The sequence below is a fragment of the Eschrichtius robustus genome, chromosome 13, assembly GCF_028021215.1.
Source record: "Eschrichtius robustus isolate mEscRob2 chromosome 13, mEscRob2.pri, whole genome shotgun sequence".
Lineage (NCBI taxonomy): Eukaryota > Metazoa > Chordata > Mammalia > Artiodactyla > Eschrichtiidae > Eschrichtius > Eschrichtius robustus.
In genome coordinates this window covers 32,079,976-32,103,951 of record NC_090836.1, presented here as the reverse complement: position 1 = coordinate 32,103,951, position 23,976 = coordinate 32,079,976, and the positions used below count along the sequence as shown (strand labels likewise).

The 23,976-nt window shown below is 34.5% G+C and overlaps 1 protein-coding gene across 4 annotated transcripts in view; it reads left to right on the top strand.

Annotated features, from left to right (window-relative positions):
* The window catches only part of KIF21A (kinesin family member 21A), a 174,196-nt gene that overhangs the window by 93,639 nt on the left and 56,581 nt on the right, over positions 1 to 23,976 (top strand). For all 4 annotated transcript variants that reach the window (XM_068560569.1, XM_068560570.1, XM_068560567.1 and 1 more), the window contains exons 2-11: positions 4,749 to 4,971; positions 5,102 to 5,284; positions 6,660 to 6,809; positions 7,751 to 7,885; positions 8,390 to 8,557; positions 10,449 to 10,564; positions 15,110 to 15,305; positions 15,712 to 15,901; positions 16,494 to 16,557; positions 21,742 to 21,945. In XM_068560569.1, coding sequence (XP_068416670.1) covers positions 4,749 to 4,971; positions 5,102 to 5,284; positions 6,660 to 6,809; positions 7,751 to 7,885; positions 8,390 to 8,557; positions 10,449 to 10,564; positions 15,110 to 15,305; positions 15,712 to 15,901; positions 16,494 to 16,557; positions 21,742 to 21,945 — 1,629 coding nt within the window. The remainder of the gene's footprint in view (positions 1 to 4,748; positions 4,972 to 5,101; positions 5,285 to 6,659; positions 6,810 to 7,750; positions 7,886 to 8,389; positions 8,558 to 10,448; positions 10,565 to 15,109; positions 15,306 to 15,711; positions 15,902 to 16,493; positions 16,558 to 21,741; positions 21,946 to 23,976) is intronic.

The window sequence follows — 23,976 nt, the reverse complement described above, 5'->3', positions numbered from 1 at the left end:
AAATCCTTCTTCTTTTTGTTAAGATGCTATATAAATCCAAGTTGTAACCACTCTTTCATTTACTCATCACTGAATATTCCCATGTGTATGCCTGATACGCGAGTTAATAAACTTCTATTTGTTTTTATTTTGTTAATCTGCCTTGTCAATCTAATTAACAAGGTCCCAAACAGGAGAATCTAGAAGGATAGAGGGAAGAAGTTTTTTCCTCCCCTACAAGTTGTAAATAGGATCAAATGTGTCAGGTAGGATGAAGGCTAAAAAGGGTCCATTGTATTTGGAAATAAAAAGGTCATTGATGCCTTCTGTCTAAGCAGTTTCAATAGAGTGTGAGAACAGAAGCAAAATGGCTGCTTTCTGCTGGTGGAAAGATTCAGGAAATGGATACAACATTTGTTCATGTCCTTTTATCTTAAATCTGAATAATTGACAGTTTGTATCATATTCTGTTTCAAACCTTCAACCTTCTCAAACTAGTTATAACAAATTACATTTATTTCTGTATGACTCTTCATGGGTTTTCCCTTTCAGATCCCACCCTATTGGTCAATGGCCCACAAAGGATAAAAGGTTACATACCTTATGCTAAGGAAAAAAACACATTATCTAGTGGAACTGTCACTATTTTCCATAACAGCCTCATCCTACCTACATTCATTTCCATTGTAACTTTTTTTTTAAAATAAATTTATTTTATTTATTGTTTATTTTTGGCTGTGTTGGGTCTTCATTGTTGTGCGCAGGCTTTCTCTAGTTGCGGTGAGCAGGGGCTACTCTTCATTGCATTGCGCTGGCTTCTCCTGTTGCAGAGCTCGGGCTCTAGGCTCACAGGCTTCGGTAGTTGTGGCGTACAGGCTTCAGTAGTTGCGGTGTGCGGGCTTCAGTAGTTGTGGCACAAAGGGTCAGTAATTGTGGCTCACAGGCTCTAGATCACAGGCTCAGTAGTTGTGGTGCACGGGCTTAGTTGTTACACGGCATGTGGGATCTTCCCGGACCAGGGCTCGGACCTGTGTCCCCTGCATTGGCAGGCGGATTCTTAACCACTGCGCCACCAGGGAAGCCCCATTGTAACGTTTTAAAAAACCCCATCTCCATTAGCAAATTACTATTGTAGATAGAACCCACATCGTTTTTGGCTTTTATAATATAATACTGCTGTGTAATATTAGAATCTTATCCTAAATATTTATGACATAAGTTTTATGCATAACTGTTTTTCTTTAAGAGGTACTTTCAGATATATCTAGTTGTATGATTACACATTTTAAAAAGCCTGCAAGGCTTTGTTACTATTTCTTAGTATTAACTGAAATGTTAACCCTCATTATTTCTTAGTGTTGGGATTAGATGAGTATGTTTATGGTTCTTATTTTTATATAAAAATACTAAGAAAGAAGATATTTCTAAATTTTTAAAGTAATAAATGTCAGATTTTAGTTTTAGTCTTCTTTTTCCCGGGAGGTTGTTATATTTTGTCTATATATAACATCAAATTATAGTTTTTAAATTGAAGTTTGTAGCTATGTAAATTTCAAACTCTTTACATCATTAAAGCAGGTTAATTGGCTTGGGTTAAGACTTCATCTGAGAATTCTTGATTTTAGTATAAATTTAAGGATTTGGAGAGTTTAAAATCTGAATTTTTGAAGGGGAATTGAGACGGTGAATATATCTCTAAACTTTGAAATGTAGTCAGCTTCCAATTATCTGCATGTGCCAGAGACCATCCCCTCCTAGGTGGGATTTTCTTAGTCCTGCTGGGAAATTGCCCTTGCCTGCATCCAGTAGAAAAGGGTTCCACCCATCTTGTTGGTTTTTAAAGCCACTTTGTCTCCCCACCCATGCAGGTGGTGTGATTGCATATCACCCGTCTTTCAAATGCACTCCTCCTTAGAGGTTAGGAGATTAAGTTCTGAGTGACACTGGCATTCTAAAATTGGCTGTAATATCTGCAATTCAAATCGTACTTATTCTTTATGTAGAAATTAAATTAAAAGTATTTTAATAGCCAAATAAATTAGCTTAGTATTTTAATAGCCCATGGTTATAATCATTTACTTAAAATTAATGAGGCACTGATTTCAAACAGTAGTCATTTTCATTTAGATAGTTGTTTTTATGTTTTTCTTTATTATTACATGGAATTTATTAAACTTCACAGTGCAGCTATAAATCAGGGAGAGAGCAGAATCCTGGTGTAAATGAGGTAGCTTTCAGGAGACAGAACAACCTGGGCTCAGATATGACTTTATGGTGGAATGCAAAGAATTAGGTGAGAGCTTCTGAAAGGAGTGAAATCTAAACAGAGGTCGAAAACATAAGATGTTCAGGCTGGAAAAGTAGTTGCGAATTGAGAAGGAAGAGTGTCCAGGAGAAGAGAAAAACATATTTGAAGGCATAGAGGCTAGAGGGAGCACACTTTGTTAGTGAAACTTCTTAAAAATAAACCATCACCACCACCACCATCACTAACTAAAATCCTTTGATGCAAAGATGGACCATGGCAAGAGGAGATTATAGAGCGATTTAAGGATATACTACAGGGTTTTAGGCAAGGTAATGATCAACTTCATATTTTACAAGTATCACTGATATTGCAATCTGTGGAACAGATTGGTGGGGGCAAGATTTGACGAAGGCTGACTGGTGATGAGACTTTTGCAATAATCCAAGTAAGAGATAATGGTGGCTTGATTAGGGTGGTATTGATGAGGAAGGAAAGAAAATGATGAGCTATTTCCAAGATAATTAATAGCTCTTAGAGATAGATTAGGTGGATGGAATAGGGAAGAGGGAATAACTGAGGCTGACTCTCTTGTTTCTAGCTTTCCAACAGACAGGATGGTGATTCTTCCAAGGAGGATGGGGGATGTGGTTTTCTCCCCATGACTCTCCTGAGGAGGATGGGATTTATGATTTTTATCCCCATGAATGGATGAAGTGAGACAGGAGAAGGGAAGTTTGGAAAGAAGGGAATATTAACTTTGAGAAAGACCACTCATCAAGAAAATGTGGAGCCAGAAAGCCAAAGCTGCTTACTACCATGGGCTGTTTTTATAGTCCATGGATGTAGCTTCTTGTAAGAAACCCATTTGTTTTATTTGTTATAATATCATTTTATCTTTATAACAGTATATAAATATTATTTTCCTCTTCCCATTTTGTAATACAGTGTTCTTCTCTCAGCATTAGATCTGAAAGGAACCTTGGAAATGGTAGTTTCTGTCAACAGGTGAGGAAATTGTAGCTCTGAGAGAAGACCACATGATATCTGTGGAGTGAGAGAAGTAGTAGAATCCAAGTCTCCTAAAGGCCACTTCATCACTCTTTCCATAGTACCTAGCCAGCTCCACATTGATTATTGCATTCCATTAAAACAAATAAATGAAGTTGAAGACTTTATGGAAGAAAAACATCATTATCACAGAAGAAGGGGAAATTGCATAAATAAATATATTCTTTACTTAACACTTCTTTGCTAATACAGAATGCTGTTTAAGATAACCAGGGTTACAGAAATTCAGTCGCTTCTCAGTATTGCCTTTCCTATCCTTCCATTGACCTTCCACCCTGAAGAACTGGCAAGGGTTAAAACTCGGGTGATCTGGACTTAGGCTTAGCTTTATCTCTAACAGATAGATGAACTCGTTCTGCTTCTATAGATCTCTGTTTCTGTATCTCAGAAAGTAAGATCCCTTTAAAATCCTTTCTATTTTCTCTCTGTATCGTTTTATATTTTCCATTACTGGTTGTCTTTACTTTCTTCCCTAAACTGCTTCTCCTTCTCCATGGCAAATAGGAACCTCTAAAATACCTAAGTACCGTTAAGTCAGTGACGTGTATGTCTAGGATGGTCCTGATTATGGAGTGAGTAGAATAGGGCCAGATTTTGCTTTGTTCTGTTAGTAACATATCACCATATTTACTTTCCTTCTTTGAAAAACAGGCCTTGAAATCAGGAAGATAAGGCAAAAGAGGAAGGTCCTAGAATCTGAAGTAGATGAGGGTTGGGTGTAGGGCAGGTGTAGCGCTGTGGTCTTCCAAGTGGACAGAGGACACCCTAGGAGATGTAAATGATGATTCAGTGGTTTTGGAGAGAAAATATTAGAAGTTTTATTTGTTTTTATTTTTAATTTCTTTATTTTCACAATTCTGCTTTTGTGTATGTCATAATATATGACAAATCAATATAGTACATGCATATATTTACAAATGAATATATATATTCATTCGTATTGTATGTTGTGTGATTATGCTTAAACATGTGAAGCTAACAGAAGGTTATGGTCAAATAAGTTTGGGAACCATTAGAGAAGAGTTTGCAAAAAAGGTGAGTCAATGGCATCAAGATAAATACCATGTCCTTAATTTCTCATTTTTGGATATCATCCTCTCTGGAAATAAAGAGAAGAAATCTAAAATAAAGATAACAACAAATAGCATTTTGGTAGTTTAATTTATTTAACTGAGTCTTTTATAGAGTTGAGGAAAGGTATTCACCCACAAAAATATTTAATTTTAAGATTAATTTTACTCTTGTTCATGATTTTTTGGGGGGATTAAGTAACTCATATTGAAATTGACAGTATAATTTAACTTATTTAAACTTTTCAACTCAAGGAGTAAGTACTAGATTACATTAGTGATTTTAAAAGATTTGCTAAGAATTTCAAAATCCTACTTCTTCAGTTTTTTTCCATTTATTTTGTCTTATTTTATTTTATTTTTTCCTGATTTTTTTCTCACAGAATAAGACCACAGCTTGCCAAAGAAAGGATTGAAGGTTGCCATATTTGTACATGTGTCACACCGGGAGAACCTCAGGTGTTCCTAGGCAAAGATAAAGCTTTCACTTTTGATTATGTGTTTGACATTGACTCCCAGCAAGAGCAGATCTACACTCAGTGTATAGAAAAACTAATTGAAGGTTGTTTTGAAGGATATAATGCTACAGTTTTTGCTTATGGACAAGTAAGTACCAAATTATTTTCATAGAAGCTATAACTTTTCAGAAGTGTCAATTCAATTGCACTTTCACTTCTGTCACTTGAGATTATGTTATTAAGATCAAGCATCCATTTTTCTCTGTTCTTTTATTCAGACTGGAGCTGGCAAAACATACACAATGGGAACAGGATTTGATGTTAACATCATTGAGGAAGAACAGGGTATTATTTCTCGTGCTGTTAAACACCTTTTCAAGAGTATCGAAGAAAAAAAACACACTTCCATTAAAAATGGACTTCCTCCTCCAGATTTTAAAGTGAATGCCCAATTCTTAGAGGTAATAGTCTAATAGAGTCATTAGTTTCCTTTAAATCTTGTTCTTAAGACCATAGCCCTATGATTTTATACTATAAAATATACTTTTATATTTTGTGTTCAGTAAATGTTGAGTAAATTAGCATTAGGTTATAGGTAATAGCAACAAGAGATAATAGGTTATAAGTATTCCTTACTTGTTAGCATTTAAGATTATAAACATTTGACCAGTGTCCACAGAGTAAAACAATTAATATTGTTTATTTCAGATTTTTTCTTTATCTGAGAATTACTGTTGTAATGTAGGCAGGCTCACAAAGTACTGGGAACACAGTGACTGAGACCAAAAGGGAGGGGGAGATTGTGAGGAATAATAGGATTGATGCTGTAGCACTAATCTGGTGGCAGAAGCTGGTATTCCTACAAGGATAGGCAGATGCTTTGATGCAATGTACAAAGGTTGGGGCAGGTATGGATTTAGGGAAGTCTATGCTGGTGGGAGGGACATACCAGTAAGAGGACATCTAGGATTTGAGCAATGTTACACTTGGGTGGACAGTGCCATTATAATTCTGTAAACTTGGTCCAAAGAGTGTTCTAGTCTAATTGTAATCTTGATCACCAGAGCTAATCATTTTGATAATCGATGAAACATTTTATTCAGCATTATATAGTACAAAATAGAAAACTTAATTCAAATTAACATCAGTTATCTTACTGCTGGTTTTAATGGGCATTCCAATTTAGTAAAAACCAAGAATATAATTATGTGTTTCTACCAAAAGAAAGGTAACTAGTGATGGAAAAAGGGAAGAAACGGTGTTCTTCAATCTTCCCCTTCTCCCTCCAAATTTTATTAGGCATTGTGACTTTAAGCATATTGATAGAAAAATAGTTGTATGCATCCTCTTCTAAGGTGGTAGCACAATCTTGTCAGCCTCTATTAATACAGAAACTATATTGCCGACCTTGCAAAAATACTATTTATTTTTAGGCACACTAAGAAGGGTTGTAGGGCAAAAGAAAATATATTTTTAGTTCAAGTAGTAAAAATTATTAAAAACTTCCCTAAGCTTAGGATTTGTTTACATTTGATACATATTTTTTAGTATTTGCTTGTATTTATTTATATTTATTTATCTCTTGCAAAGGATTAGTGGATGATTTTAGCTAGTCTTTAACTCATTAGTCATGATTAGGTCTTTTACTGTTCTTACCCTTGTAAAGAAATCTGGCATTTGTTTGTATTTGTGATCATTTTTATGTTTCATTTTGAAGAAATATATGTATTTGGAAGAACTTTTAAGATATGTTTGAAAGATAACATGCAATATGTGTTATTACAGCCATGAGGCAATTTCTGCTAACATTAAACTTATAATATTTCTTTTTGATAGCTGTATAACGAAGAGGTTCTTGACTTATTTGATACCACTCGTGATATTGATGCAAAAAATAAAAAATCAAATATAAGGATTCATGAAGATTCAGCCGGAGGAATTTATACTGTGGGCGTCACAACACGTACAGTGATTACAGAGTCCGAGGTGACATTTATGTTATAGTTAAAATAGAGCGTGTTTGGGGAATTCCCTAGTGGTCCAGGGGTTAGGGCTCCACGCTTCCACTGCAGGGGGCATGGGTTCCATCCCTTGTTGGGGAACTAAGATCCCGCAAGCCGTGCAGCATGGCCACAGGAAAAAAAAAAGAGCATGTTTGGCTTTATTTAATAGTCAGCTCTGCTGCTCATGATATGAAATTTGTATCCTTGAGTGTAACATGGAGTTAAAATCTTCTTCATTTTTTTCCAGGATTTTATTATTAAAAATGTAACAGTTTTGATAAAGTCAGTGCATTTATTGTAACATCAAAAGAATCTAAGGCATTTTATGTACAGTTTTCTTTCACACCTAGAGAAAGAGGGTTAGATAATTTTAAGTGAAGGATGAGGCCACAGTCCTTTTGTACTTTTTGCTGTAACATATGTAGGCCTGTATCATGGCTCCTAAGGAGAGACATGAGAAAAGTTACAATGGGGAGTTCCCTGCGAGGCCAGTGGTTAGGCCTCCACACGTTCACTGCCGTGGCCCTGGGTTCAATCCCTGGTCAGGGAACAAAGATCTGCAAGCCACGTGGAGTGACCAAAAAAAAAAAGTTACAAAAAATAAGATACAGAAGAGCCTGAGTAATTCCAGTTATTGCTTAGTTTGTTCCAAAGTGTTCTACTGTAATAGTTTTGAAATAGAAGCTGCAAATGTCAGCAAATGGCAAACGGTGGAATCTCAGTATTTTCTCCTATTTAAAAAAAAACCAACACTATTATACTGAGAAGTTCAGCTCAAAAAGTGCCTGTGAATAAAATAATAAGAAAATCTATCTTTCACATCCTTTAATATGGTGGATTTTAATCAGTAGCTCAGATTTCTGATTATATGGACCTAGTCTAAGTATTGTTCAAGTAAAACCCCTCTTTCTTTCCCTTTTCTAGATGATGCAGTGTTTGAAGCTGGGTGCTTTATCCCGGACCACTGCTAGTACCCAAATGAATGTTCAGAGCTCTCGTTCACATGCCATTTTTACCATTCACTTGTGTCAAACCAGAATGTGTCCCCAAATAGATGCTGTGAGTTATTGGTTCTAATTTTTTAAGCTTTCAGATTTCATTTCTGTAAAATCCATGAAAATATTCAAAGAGAACATCTGTGCCAAATTTAGTTTGTTTAATCATTCCTTTTCTAATTGAGATGTCCCTGATCTTGTTTAAGCTAAAGCTGGCCAACCATGTAAAATTAAAAATTGAGTATATATGTCTGCAATAGCCAGAAAGTATGCTGTGGCCATATGGTAATGGATGTCATTACTTGGGACCGTTTGCTTTTGAGGGCTATATGCTACAAGTTTCTCTTCAACACAGGCAAAGCCTCAGTTGATAACAGTTAGGTTTTGACCTTCTTTGACCTAACTTTGTCTAAGCTTCTAATTGCAGCAGGCATTTTTGTACTTATATTTATTTGGCTACATGCCTATACTTGGCTATATGTATACTGAGGGCAAGGTGGGATGTGGGATTGAAGGATATTTAGTGTCACATTAATAAAATATTTTCAATTGTTTTCCTCAATTGCAGGAATGTGCAACTGATAATAAGGTGATTTCTGAATCATCACAGATGAATGAATTTGAAACTCTGACTGCAAAGTTCCATTTTGTTGATCTGGCAGGGTCAGAAAGACTGAAGCGTACTGGAGCTACAGGCGAGAGGGCAAAAGAAGGCATTTCCATCAACTGTGGACTTGTAAGACTAAAGCTAAGGCTTTGTGCTGAGAATATAACAGGGCTATTTTATTGTCCTTTTCCCTTTTGTAATACATAATACCCAAGTGGAAATCCTTCATGCACTGAGCTGAGAAATGAAAGTTGCTGTAAACTTAGGAGTAATGCATTGAATTTTGACCTCCTCAGGCTGTCAGCTTTTTTCTCCTTTTCACATTGCAAATTTTCTTCATGTGTAAAAATTTAGTTGGATTAAATTTTATGATGTGTGCATAAAATAATCTATGCATATATAACAGAAATAATTTAAAAATTCTTCTCACAAATTTACTGTTTTAATATTACACATTTTATGGGATGACTTTCAAAGTAGCTTTTTTGCTAACATTATGTGACAGACTTTATTTTGGAAATTACAATCAAATGTTTTTTAGTAATGATTGTTTCAAAATGAGAACTTTTCTAGATTGTATTAGGAATTAACTTTAATACCATGCCATCTAGTGGTGTTTTTGATTGGAAAACATCTTGTGTTTGAGTTAGCCTAAAGCTTCTATTATATGGAAGAAAACGTTTTAGAACCACATTTTTATGTAATAAATCTTTTCTTCCTATTGATTTCATTAAAAAGTTGGTTCTTTGTTCCTGCTTAAAAGTAATGGTGTCCTAAATTTCTGTGATGCTGACAGCATCAGGACAGGTGTTTTCTGCTTTGCTTCCCTCCCTTTCTTCCTAGAGCAGGGGCTCCAAGCATATGGTCATTTTTTTGTTTATTGCCCAATATTTACTTTTATATGATTGCAACCCTTCTGTGGGGGAATTATCAACTGAGACTGATTAGAGAGAGCCAGCCTTCCCAACTACCCATCTTGATGCTCCCACCATATAGTTGAATATGTGTTAAAAGAAGTGAGCGACCAGGATCCTGGATTTTGTGTATTGTTTTGAATATCTTAGGAGATAAAATCATGGTGGTATTTACATTTGTGCTGTCCGGAAAAGACAAAAGGCATTGTTCTGTTTTCCTGTTCAGGCTATTGAAGCATGTTCAGACACGTGGTAGAGGTTCATTCAGTGTGGCCAGTGGTTAAAATTGCAGACTCTGGAAAAGGGGGCCTAAGACACAGTGTGATGCTGATGCACTCGCTGCAGGATCCATTGGCTCTAACAAAGACATGGTTTTGCATTACTGAAGGCGAGTGTGACCAGCATTTAGGAAAATGCTTATGCTGTAGGTGCTGGTTCGGTGACGGTAGGAAAAGTAGTAGGGTGTGGCAGGAGGAGTGACTAAACAGTTCTGTAATTTGACTTAGTTTTTAAAATATTGGATGCTTAGCACATAGATTCATTGAATTTCTTAGATTCATTGAATTTCTCAGTGTGGCTATACTTGCATTAGGACTACCTTGTTCAGAGATATCATACTGATATTTTTATTGTGGTTAAAGGAAATTTTGTTTTCCCATGAGGAAGCTATAGTACAGCAAGAAAGTTTATGAAACTGTTAAACTAGCAAACAATTTGTTTCTTCATTGAGTTGAGGAGAAGAATTTGCAATATGAATTGGCAGTTTTGTGGGGTATACAACATGATGCTCTGGTAATACTAGGAATGGTCAGAAGTCATCAATCTTTTAACATTTCTATTTCTAAAGAAAATCTCTGCATAGAAGTTTAAGTATTTGTGAATTATGGGTGTATATATGGCATTAAATTTTGAGTGGTGTCAGTTTTTAGTAGTTATGTGGAAAGCTCCAAGTTTACTTTATATTTGAAAATACAAATGTAAAACAAAACCAAACACAAATGTTCTCAATTCTGCCATGGCTTCATATTATTTTCTATAAGGTTTCATTATTTAAAAGTGTTATAATTAGTAAATTTTTATCATTTTTTTCTCTCTCTTGCTTTTAGTTGGCACTTGGCAATGTAATAAGTGCATTGGGAGACAAGAGCAAGAGGGCCACTCATGTTCCCTATAGAGATTCTAAGCTGACAAGACTACTGCAGGATTCTCTTGGGGGTAATAGGTATGCATAAGTGTTTATCCTCCATATTCCTGAATTTCAGTTATTCATTATTTTTAAAATAAGTTTGTAAAGTGATTTATAAGAACTGTTTTTACTGTAAAGCAAATTAATAGGATGAGGAACTAATAATTATTAAGTGCCTCAAATGTGTGAGTGCTTTTGCATGTTGTTATTTCACATATTTCTTATAACACCTCTTGAGGCAGGTGTTATTATTCCTATTTTATAAATAAGGAAATTGAAATCCAGAGAGGTTAAGTAATTTATTCAGTCACTTAGCTTATAAATGAAATCCTTGGCATGTGCTCTTTCTCTATACCATTGTTTCAGTTTTAAGTGCTTGGCACATAGTTGATGCCTAATAAAATTTTGTTGAAAAGTAAATGCTGTCTTCTAAGTAATTAAAAAGTAATTTAAATATTATTGATTTTCTTTACAAAGTCTTCTAAAAATTAAAGATTTTTTTACATTTGAGAAAAAAATTTTAAATGTTAATTGAATGAAATATAGGGTGATTGCTGGTTATTAACTTTGCCAGAATCACTGATATTCCTCCTTTTCTGTACTTTGCATCATCCTGATATGTTTCATCAGCTAAATGTATTCTTTTGGTAATGCATTCCTTTTTATAAGCATCAGAATGTTGGCTTTAAAAGTGGTAACTTTTTTGGCATTTAAATTCAATCATAGCACAGTTCAACAAGTTACACACAACTACAGTGAATCTATTTTACAGTGTTTTCAACGGTCTAACATCATGTTTACTGATGCTATAAAATGATCATTGGGTGCTGTAAAATGATCATTAGATGCTGTAAAATTAAACTTGCAGACTTTCTTTTTGAACAACTATTATTCAAAGAATTTTGATAATGTTAAATTTATTTAGGTCTGAAGTTGGATGGATTTAGAAATAAAGTTTTGTTTTATAGAATTCAAGAGTATCATTTTGATATTCTTTCTTTTCGTATAATATTGGCATTGTCTTAACTCATCTGTCTTCTAGCATATCCTTTGTATTGCTTCCACTGTTACATATTTCTTACTTCTGGTCTATATTTTCATTCTGACCTTCAATATCAATCTGGGTCTTATTATAACAGGACAAAAATTTTTGTTTTTTAAGCCAAATATAAATTTTTAAAGTTTGTTAAATTGTAGCCTTTTCCTGTGTTTATTTCTTAGCTTTATAATACAGCTTCGTTTTATAACAAAGCAGAGATAGTAAACATCTTCCCCTTACAAGTGTCAATACTTTTGAATACTTCAGTATTTCTGAGAGTTTGCTTGCCCTGTAACAATCTAAGATATTTGCACTGTGGGTTTTGAATCCCTCTTGAGTTTTATCTAAGCTATAGCTAAAGAGTCTCAGATGTTCCTCACCCATTTTCTATCTAGTGGTAACGCCTCTTATTCTCAGTGACCCTCGATTCCTGCTTAAAATTGTGAGATTGAACGCCTAGTTCAAAAGCGTTAAACTTTGCATAAGCATTGTAAAACAAAATTCCTTCATGTTGTGATGTTTGTACAAATTTCTCTTAAAAGAAAAATTAAATCAAAGATATTTATGGAAACAAGCTGCATATATTTATGTGTACAGTTTGGTGACTTTTTAAAACACCAAGCTGGCTTTTATACATTTATAATGTTTAATGTAACATTTTTAAAAGTTTATAGCAAAAATTCAGAAAAATACAGAAAAATATAAAACATGATAAAAATCAACTGTATTTCTATTACTTGTAAGTAACTATTTTTAACATTGTAATGTATTTCCTCCCTAATGTATAATATAATATGATATAACAATATATACGATAAATAACTTTATTTATTTATTTGTTTGTTTATTTTGGCCATACTGCATGGCTTGTGGGATCTCAGTTCTCCAACCAGGGACTGAACCCGGGCCACAGCAGTGAAAGTGCCGAATCCTAACTGTTAGACCACCAGGAAACTCCCTAATATATTTAAATTATATGGTTTCCTTTAAGACAGAGTTATGGTTTTATATAAAAATAAACAACTTTCATTAAAATTTTTTTTTCATAAACATAACTATTCTTGAAATTTGTATCATTTGGGTTTTAATATGTGAACTTTTTCCTATACAGTAGGTCTTAGCTCCTCTCATTCCTAATTTCACTATTCTTCTAAGCCCTTGATCCCAATACTTCTCAAAATATTTTTAATAAGGGAGAGTTCTCCTCCTTCCCACTTCCCAGGTTGATATTGAACATGACTATACTCAGCTTGTCCCATTATGTGAGTTTGAAAATACTTGAACTGGTCTGTACTCTATTCAGTGAAATGAGTTCATTGATTACAGCAAGCTCAAATGTTGTAAAAGTTGCCAAAATGCTTACTGTTAATTTCTGTACTTGTCATGAATTTGCCAGACTGGCACTGGACTGGGGATAACATTTTCAGTAGTCCTATCCTCTAATCAGTATCCATAATCATCACTCTCACTGGATTACCTTATCTTCTTCATCAACAGAGATGCATGAATTATCTTAACTTCTGACTTCAGATAAATAAATATAATATATGCACGACATACAAACAATTATTAGGGACCTAATATGTTCCAAGTAACACAAACAAATAGTAATGACCTAATATGTTCCAAATATTGTGTTGTACAAAGTAGTCTGATGAATAAAAAATATTTGATGATCCTTGTCCTCTAGGAGTTTAGTATCTAAGAGTTTGGATCTATAAAATTTCAATATAATCATAATCAACAAAAAAGAGGTATGCAAAGGGTATGAAGAAGCAGAGAGAAAGAGTACAGCCAAACTCAGGGTTGGATTCTTGGACTAGATGATCTCTGAGTTGAATCTTGAATAATAGTAAAAGTAAGGGTAAATAAGGATGAGTAAGAGTTCACAAAGGAATAAAGATAGGTGGAATGGGACCCCTTTTAAAAGGGTTGCTGTGAAGGGCATTATGCTAAGTGAAATAAGTTAGACAGAGAAAGACAAATACTGTATGATATCACTTATGTGGAATCTAAAAAATACAACAAACTGTGAATATAACAAAAAAGAAGCAGACTCACAGGTATAAAGAACAAACTAGTGGTTACCAGTGGCGGGGAGGGGCAATATAGAGGTGGGGGAGTGGGAGGTACAAACCGTTGGATGTAAGATAGGCTCAAGGATATATTGCACAACATGAGGAATATAGCCAAAATTTTGTAATAACTGTAAATGGAAAGTAACCTTTAAAAATTGTATAAAAATTTTAAAAATTAAAAAAAAGAGACATTACTACACATCTAAAATGAGTAAAAATAAAGCTTGACAATACTAAAAAAAAAAAATAAGAAAATAAAAATGTTACTATGAGTGCTGTGTTGATATTATTGGGAGAACGCAGGAGTGGAAGCAGGAAGCTAGGAGGCTATAGATTAAAATTGATAGGTGTAAATTTCCTACCAGGGTGGGTAAATTAGCTCCTTAACTGTTAGTGTGCAAGAGCCCATTAGACTCTCCACGTCTTTTTCATTGACAGAAATAGCTTAGGCATAATAAGCATTTTATTATCCTATTCTTCAGTTGGTAAAGCAATTGATCATGACGATAAAATAATGTTTCCCATTTTTCCTGTGTAATCTAGCCAGAAACTCTGAAACTTTGACAGTCAATCACAAATGACGTTTCATATTGTGAAACATATGGGTATACTAAATACTTTTCTTGATCAGGTGATAAGATTTTGTGTAAAATTTTTTGTTGAAATAAAAAATCAGGATGCAAGTGATTAAATAAAAAAAAAAAATTTAAATCCTAAAATAGGGACTTCCCTGGGGGCACAGTGGTTAAAAATCTGCCTGCCAGTGCAGGGGACACAGGTTAGAGCCCTTGTCCGGGAAGATCCCACATGCTGTGGAGCAACTACCTATGCGCCACAACTACTGAGCCTGCGCTCTAGAGCCGTCATGTCACAACTACTGAGCCCGCGTGCTGCAACTACTGAAGCCCTGATGCCTAGAGCCCGTGCTCCACAACAAGAGAAGCCATCGCAATGAGAAGCCTGCGCACGCATGGAAGAGTAGCCACAACTAGAGAAAGCCCGCGCACAGCAACGAAGAACCAAAGCAGCCAAAAATAAATACAAATTTAAAAATAAAATCCTGAAATATTAAGTAGATAATGAAAGCAATGATTTTTGAATTTCAACATGTCATATTATAGATTAAATTTTAGAATTATTCTATGTATATTGCTTCAAAAAATTTTGTAAAGAGGTGAGAAATAAATATATGCACTTGTATTATGAGTATATGGTATTATGAGTCAAAAAAGGATAATATAAATTCATTTTCCCCAATTTTAGCCAAGTAAACAAAATCTTTTTCCTTAAGATAGTCTTAAAGCATTGGGGCATATAAATTTGCCTTTATTTTTAAGTTAGTAATGTCAATCTTTTGGTATCTTGAAGGAGAGATATTATTCAAAAGGCGGGAATTTTAAAATGATTATTTCAGTGTTTTATTTGCTTTTATCTGTAAACCTAATTATTTTTTGTAACTTTCAGCCAAACAATCATGATAGCATGTGTCAGCCCTTCAGACAGAGATTTTATGGAAACTTTAAATACCCTGAAATATGCCAATCGAGCTAGAAATATCAAGAACAAGGTGATGGTCAATCAGGACAGAGCTAGTCAGCAGATCAATGCGCTCCGTAGTGAGATCACACGACTTCAGATGGAGCTTATGGAGTACAAAACAGTAAGCTAATGGTTTTGACTTTGCATTTTGTGATACATTTTGTGTACACAATGATACCTTTTTGTGATGGCTTGCACATATATATCTCTGGAGTCTCTTCTCTGTCATAGTGGGGGCATCTTTCCTTTTGGAGGTAGAATTCTCTAGTTTTCCATGTGCCTTTAATAATGTTCAGTCTAACAACCTGACCAGCCTCTTGTTTCAAAAGACTTCCTTCCCAATCAGATTCTTTAGTGACAAATGCTCAAAGGAGAGATGTAGTAGAGGGAAAAGGATCTCTTGCCTTGAGGCTGTTAAGACAAAAGGGCTCTTGGTTGTAGAATTGCATAATCCTGCAGTATCCTTTAACAAAACTCTTGTGTATTTAAAACTTCTCAACCAACAGGGAAATATTTTTCTTTTCTAGGGTAAAAGAATAATCGACGAGGAGGGTGTGGAAAGCATCAATGATATGTTTCATGAGAATGCTATGCTACAGACTGAAAATAACAACCTGCGTGTAAGAATTAAAGCCATGCAAGAGACGGTGGATGTATTGAGGACCAGAATCACACAGCTTGTTAGTGATCAGGCCAACCAAGTTCTTGCCAGAGCAGGTATGTGTGTAGGGTGGGATGAGTGAGGGATTACTTTTGGAGAGCAGGAAATATTCTTCATGTTTGTTAATTTTGTGGAATATTTGAAGTGAAAAAGTCAATCTCTGTGTATACAATCTGTGATTTTAAGTTAATACTTAATTTGTAAGTAATACATTCTTACAGAAACAAAATATGCCCTATGCTTCATCATATTATCTTACTTTCTGCTCATGTAATTAAGGGCAGGAAATTTGCTGTTTAAATTATGTTTCAAAGCATTATTGTTTGTTTCTATAACTTTGTTTTTTCTCTCATTCTGTTCTGTTGAATTTTAAAGGAAATTCTTTTTTTAATTAATTTTTATTGGAGTATAGTTGATTTACAATGTTAGTTTCTGCTGTACAGCAAAGTGAATCAGTTATACATATACATATATTAACTCTTTTTTAGGTTCTTTTCCCATATAGGTCATTACAGAGTATTGAGTAGAGTTCCCTGTGCTATACAGTAGGTTCTTATTAGTTACCTATTTTTATATATAGTAGTGTGTGTGTGTCAATCCCAATCTCCTAATTTATCCCTCTCCCCCTTTCCTTATTTTATCTTGCAGGTGAAGGGAATGAAGAGATTAGTAATATGATTCACAATTATATTAAAGAAATTGAAGATCTCAGGTACAGTTCACGTTCTGTAATATATAATGCATGTAGTTTGGGTTTTGCAGTGAAGTATTATTGCTATTTGTTGGGCTTATATTGTAGTAACTATTCACAGTGATATTTCAGCCCTTTGGTCAGGTTAACTTTAGGGGAATAGGTACTTGCCTATAACAGAACATATGGGAACATAATGTCACAAACTACTTTCCTCTTCCCACATTATCTTCCTGGTTTATCCTCCTGCTCTTGTTGTTATACCCTTAATTGGAAGCTTACCTAACCTCATATAACAACAGGCATAATTGATGTCGATGAAGTTACCTCCCTGTGCCTCTTCACCCACCATTTGGGAATGGTCAACATCAATAAGTCATCTCTAATTTTTAAAATCTCCCATTACTCCTGTTCCCTTATATTTCTTCAGCTATTCTATATGTGTGAGTCATTGCATCCCTACCAATTTGCCTGCCTCTCTGGTACGTACAAAGGCTCATTCATCACCCACATTTCACACACATATTGCAAATACTCACTGTATGCCAAGCATCATGCCATGGACTGAACAAGTAAGACATAAACAAGGAGTTCACAGTCTAGGTGGGTCAACTTACATAAATAGTCACATGTAGTAAATGGAATGACAGAAATCAGTAAATAGAACACCCATGCCTGGTGTGGGAATGTGGGGGGGACCACTGAGCACAGACTGGGAGAATAGGGGTCAGAAAGTAGATCAGGGACCACTGAGCACAGACTGGGAGAATAGGGGTCAGAAAGTAGATCAGGGACACTAATCATTTCTATAATATTTTCAGGTTCCATGGTTTGCCCTGATGGCTGAGCTGCTTTCTCTTGAAGTAAAACTACAGTCAGCTCCATTGGGAGCATCTAAATAGCTCAGATCTCACTTCTGCTATCCATTTGCAGAAAATAACCAAGTGAGAGATTATCTTTCACAGCTACCCTAACAATTCTCTGTCTTGTATTTGTGTTCTATTTCCCTCTCTCTTCCTCTGGCTATTCTGAAGATTCTTAAACAGAGATCAGTAGTGTTTGTACTGTTTCTGCCTCCGTAAGGCACACCAGGTCCCTTAAAAGCTTCAAAAAGTAAAAACCAGTGAGAAAACATCTGATGTAGCAATAGATGAAGTTACTCAAATAACTATTACTTCTATTCTGTTTATATATTTCCAAACTTTACCTTTTTGATGGAGACCTTTGGGACCTTAGGTTGTAGTTCTGGTCAGCTGCCAAACTGGACTTGTAGTTTCCATCTTGTGTTGGCAGTGCTCTTTCCTGCCTACTGCCAAAAACTTGTCCTCTGACCAGTCTCCAGTGTTGTTTCCTGACTCTGTAGACCCCATCTTTACCATTCCTTCAGACAAAACTAATATCTCTGTCTTTTAGTTCCTAAAGATTCTTTTCCTCCTCCTAGTCTGCTTCTTTTTATCTTTTTTTATTTTCTTGGCACTGGTCAATTGTTAAGGCTGATTCCATACTCTGGTTCTTGGGCTTGATTTCCTCTCTTCCATCATGTTATTCTAAGACCATATCTAAGCTTGATCTCGCTATTTGATGAATGGCTTGACTAGTGTCATTATTTCCTAGAAAACTGACTGAATCATTTCCATTCCTTCTAGTAGCTAAAAGGAGCATCTAATATCTTTCTTCTTCAAGTTCTTGAGTTAAGACTATTCTTTAAGCCATCTAGAGAACAATGATGACTCTTAGGCCTTGAGTTCAGTCAGTGATCAAATCTTTCGTGGTATAGGTTAATAGCTTTTTCTACTTTCCCAACTTTTGTTTGATGGCTCTTTTATTCAGTTTGTCCCACTCATAAAGTGTAGTCTTCTCGGATCTCAGGATTGTAATTTATAATGTAAAAATAATTTACATATGGGATAAACATAAATGAGCTTTGAATTTAAATTGAATTACCTGCATTGAAATTTTTAAGCTTCTCTTTATTAAGTATATGACCTTGGGCAAATTACCTAACATCTTTGATCTTTAGTGTTTATCTGTAAGAATGAGGTAATACCTGCTAGTCTCAAAGAGTTATTATGGGGCTCAAATAAAACAACAGGATGTAAAAATTATTAAATTGAAAAATACTGTAACGGTCTAACATATTATTATTTAGGTCCAAGTTCTCATATTCTGTTTCATCTACCAAATTCTACTCCAATCCATATTTTAATCAATACTTTCTCTTAGGAAGACATTCATTCACAGCTACTTAAACTTAATGTAAATTATGTAAATGTATTGCTACATGGGAATGTTTATATTTTAAGTCTTATCATTTTAATTATAAAATAATACTCATTACCTTTTAATAAATTTACACATCACATTATTTGTTGTGAAATGATAATAGTCACTAATTAATCTTAGTTTTCTGGAGTTTAAAATTTTTGTAGAAATTTCTGAAAATATAGGAAAGTTTTTAAAAAGTTAAAATCATCCATATTCTCACCATTCCAAGAACTGATGTTAACATTTTGGTGTATCTCTTCAATAATTTTTCAACACATACTTTAGCAAAATTTGTATCAGGGTGTGTGTATTGCTTTGCTATCTATTCTTTGAAATGTGACAAGATATTAGGATCATATTTCAATGTTATTAAATATTTTTCTAACATGGTTTTTGCATGGCTCCATGAGTACTGTCTCATGGATTGTAACTGATTTATTTATCTAATCCCCTACCGTTAGATAATTATATTGTTTCCAACTTTTTGATAAGAATAGTTATTATTTGTTTAAAACATTATTAGTCAGGTGAGTTTTAAATTCATTGTATCATCATCCTCATAACCATCCTAGGGAAGTATATATTTTCATCTCCTTTTAATGGAGGATTTAGAGATTCTGTGAGTGAAAAAGCTGAGATGAGATTCAGTAAGTGAAAAAGCTGAGATGCAAACCTCAGTTTATTCCTTCCCAAGGAAGTCTGTGTACTTCCCCTCATGCCTCACTGCTTGGTCTCCTATTAAATGAAATGCAGACAGCAACAAGTGTGTGGTTGGGTGAGTAGGAAGAGAAGGAGAGGCAAAGAGAGAGATGTTATCTCTACAGCCCATACAAAAAGCAGGACCTACTAATGTAGTGTGGGGTTGGTGGAGTTGGAGGTGAGCCCTAAAGGTTTCAGCCTTTATTAGCACCAGGACAGAAGAAGCATTAAAAATATGCCCTTACCAAATGCAGACTTTTAAAATCAGGTAATAATCAAACACAAATTGTCTGATTATTATATAAATGAGCCAATTAAAAACAGGTCATTAATTGATAGCTAATTTATATTTTCATTCATTTTTTTTAAAAGGGTCTTTTTAAAAAATTTAATTAATTTATTTATTATTTGTATTTTTGGCTGTGTTGGGTTTTTGTCGCTGCGCACGTGCTTTCTCTAGTTGTGGCGAGCGGGGCTACTCTTCATTGCAGTGCGCGGGCTTCTCATTGCAGTGGCTTCTCTTGCTGTGGAGCACGGGCTCTAGGCACGTGGGCTTCAGTAGTTGTGGCATGCAGCCTCGGTAGTTGTGGTGTGTGGGCTCTAGAGCTCAGGCTCCGTAGTTGTGGCTCATGGGCTTAGTTGCTCCGCAGCATGTGGGATCTTCCCAGACCAGGGATCAAACCCGTGTCCCCTGCATTGGCAGGCAGATTCCTAACCACTGTGCCACCAGGGAAGTCCCCTTCATTCATTATTAACATTCATTATTATGTACCCAGGCTTTGTGCTAGATATTGAAAATATAGAAAAGTGTAAATTTTGACTTTGAGTTTTTATCATTAAGCTGAGTTTTTATACTTAGGTTGCCCTCTTATTAAAAAATGACAGCATTATATTCAGAATTTTCTTTAAAATAATTTTGAAATCATTTAACTTAAAAGTTTGTACACAGCTATTTAACCATTTTAAAACATTGTAACTGTTGCAACACCAAATATAAAGTAAAACAATTTCATTAAAGAATATATAAGACACTTATTTGTAACATATATTCACTGATTTGTGTATATTCTGTCTCTAGTTGATTTCAACAGTGTCATGAATAATTTTAGTAGGCAGTGAAAAAACACAGAGCTGACTGTGCCTTCTAGAGCTCAGTAGTTGCAAATAATCTAGCACCTTCCTCTGAAACATTTGAACATATGGCAAAAGTGCTTAGTAATATAGTTTTGAGACAGAGACAGTAGGTAGTATTTTCTCCTTATAACCCTGTCTCAATCACCCTTGTGCCAAATTGACCTGGGAAATTTATTATACTGAAGTAGATAATTGTGTTCTTTATGGTTTAAATCAAATGGACTAAAGGAACTGGCCTAGAGGACTCTCTGAATCCCTTGTAGTCTCAAGAATCCAGGCTCTTTTAGGATCTTATCATTCAGTGTTATTACTGACAGCACATACATTATTTTCCTGTCATTATGAGGACCGCTTGAGCAAACAAAAGAATGTTTTTAATTATGAAACTCAGGTTTCCTTGGAGATTTCATCTTTTCCCATGCCATATTCAGGAGCCAGATATCTTTCAGCAAGTTAGGGGCAAGTTTGACTAACTATTCCTTACAAAGATTTGGAAATGTTATTATAGCATGATGAATGAGGAATGGGAAGGAAGGGAACCATGTTGCTTGCACATTTTAAGTTTCAAAGATGAGTTTACAGAGCAAGGATAACTAGTGCCTATTGACCAGAACGCAAGTAATATAATTATCACTGGCACTTTTGAGCACTAAGAGTGTTACTTCAAATTTACAATTATTTAATCAGGAAATTTTAAAAATATCTTAAACACTAATGTTTGTGAACACATTTGTTAAAAAAGCCGTACTTTGTAGCAATGTTGAAATACATTTTGGGAAACTTTTTAGCTTGCAAAACAACTCATTTAAAATGTTCCCTGTTTATTCTTAGAGTTGTCAAGTTTGCAGAGATGGAAGGTAGAATGGTGGTTGCTAGGGACTGGGAGGAGAGGGGAATGGAGTTAGTGTTTAATGGGTACAGAGTTTCAATTGGGGAAGATGAAAAAGTTCTGAAGGTAGATGGTGGCAATGGTTGCACAACAGTGTGGGTGTACTTTATGCTCTAGAACTGTACACTTAGAGATGGTTAGGGAGGTAAATTTTATGTTAAGTATTATTTACCACAATAATAAAATGTTTCCAACTTAAATATATTTTTATTCACTAGGGCAAAATTATTAGAAAGTGAAGCAGTGAATGAGAACCTTCGAAAAAACTTGACAAGAGCCACAGCAAGATCGCCATACTTCAGTGGATCATCAGCTTTCTCTCCTACTATACTATCCTCAGACAAAGAGACCATTGAGATTATAGATCTAGCTAAGAAGGATTTAGAAAAGCTGAAAAGGAAAGAAAAGAAGAAGAAAAAAAGGTAGTGCTATAAAATCACTGCTATACTGCTAATTACTTTTCAGGATATTTTAATTTGCAATTGCAATGAGTATACATAGCCTCATAAGTATATTAATAAATGAAATGTCATTTAACATAGGTGACAATTATAATTATATACTTTTAAAGATTTATCTCTACTTGTATGTAAAAAAATTATTTATAATAATATGGTAGTGAATTTTATTTAGACTATGACAAGGTAAAATTACTATTAGAAATTATTTTATTATTTTTTCAAACAGCTGCTTTTGCATTCCATTCATCTTTTCTGCAAAGCTAGTTCTACCATTACTCAATATTTTCATTTTTTTCCATTTTCTAATACAATTAAATAGTCTCATTGATATATTCTGCTTCCTGTCTAGATTAGTTTAACTAAAGGCTAAACTAATTCATCAGACTGTCATTTAATATCATTTGGTCTCTTAAGTATTTTCTGCGGGCTCTAATTTGATTATGTGAAAGTTATTTATGTTATTTCAGGCTTTCTGACTCTTCCAACAAGGAGTTACTCAGCTTTTCACCGCTGTTCTAGGCTTCCTTTTCCTTGCATCCTGGTAATATCTCCCTCTGAAATCAACTGGATGCAAAGAAGAGGAGGAAAATTAAAATATGACCACTTGTAATCTGTGAGTGGTTAAAACCTCATAAATTGTTTACATGGTTACATATTGATTCCATGGTGCAGTCAAATTACTTACGTAGAATATATTTTGAACATACCAGTCAAATTAATTTTAAGCATTTTTGGCTAGATATTCCAAAGGGGGAAAAGATATCTTATTTGTCAAATAGCTTGTTATGGAGGTGCACTTTTTAGAATTACTACTGACATTTAGTCTAGCTGCTGCTTTGCTTAGTTTATTTAGAAATTTATTTTGACAACCAGGCATTTCTTCTTTGAATAGTCAGTTGACCAAAGCTATTAGAGGTTTAAACTCTCCAAATTAATTCTGCTGTTTGTCCTTGAGTTAAAAAGGACTGATTAGAATAATTAAAACAAGGAGTTGCACATCTATGGGTTAGGAGACACTGCAATTGAAATTGCATTCTTAAGATACTAATGTCTTAAAAGATGTTGCTCATGGATGGCTGATTATGGCAGCATTAAGAAATATATAATGATTAGTTCTTATGCAGGACAATTAAAACTGTAACAGTGTTCACAGAATTATCAAAACTGGTTTGACCCAACATACTGTGGAAATGAAAATGAGACTTCTGCACATGACTTATCATTTATTTGTAAAATTCAGTTGTGTAGTTGGTCAAAATGTGAAATGGTATGACTTGTTTTTAAAGGTGTAGGTGGTTTGTGTTCATGAATAATAAGTAAGGATAAACAAGGGTATATTTCACAAGGTCATGAGCTAATTCTGCTCTTTCCTTTTGAGGTAAATTTAGAGATGTTACCATAATCACCTGTTGGGTATGAATAATAAAAAACAGGTAGGGATCCCAATAGAAACCTAGGCTCTTTGGACGTTTTTATAGTGATCATAGGTACCCTAAATTTATACCTCTGATGCAGGTTATTTCTGTGACAATGCAGGGTTGTAAGGTTTTTGACTGATAAATAGTACTATCTTACTCAGCTTGATAAAGCATTTCATTTATCACCAATAACTTTTAACTGTATGTAATGTAAATTTCTTTTTAAAAAATATTGGTAAGCTCTCATTTTAGCCAAAGGATTTGCTACAGTTGAAACAAAAAATAATAAAGAGTTTTTGTTGAAACAAAACATAATAAAGTGTTTAGAATGACAGCAGCTTTACTGAAGTTAGTGATTAGTCTTCTACAGGAACTCTATGGAGGCAGTAGCTTCTGTTTGGATGTATTGATTCTGGTTAAGTTGTATTACATGCCTCATATTTACTTATTTTATTTATCAAAGAGAACATTGCAAAATTTGGTTCTACCTCAACCTTGCATATATAGTAAGTAAGTTCAATTTAAAATTGTTTGGAACTTGGAACTAATTTTTCTCTAGAAAGTGTTACAAATA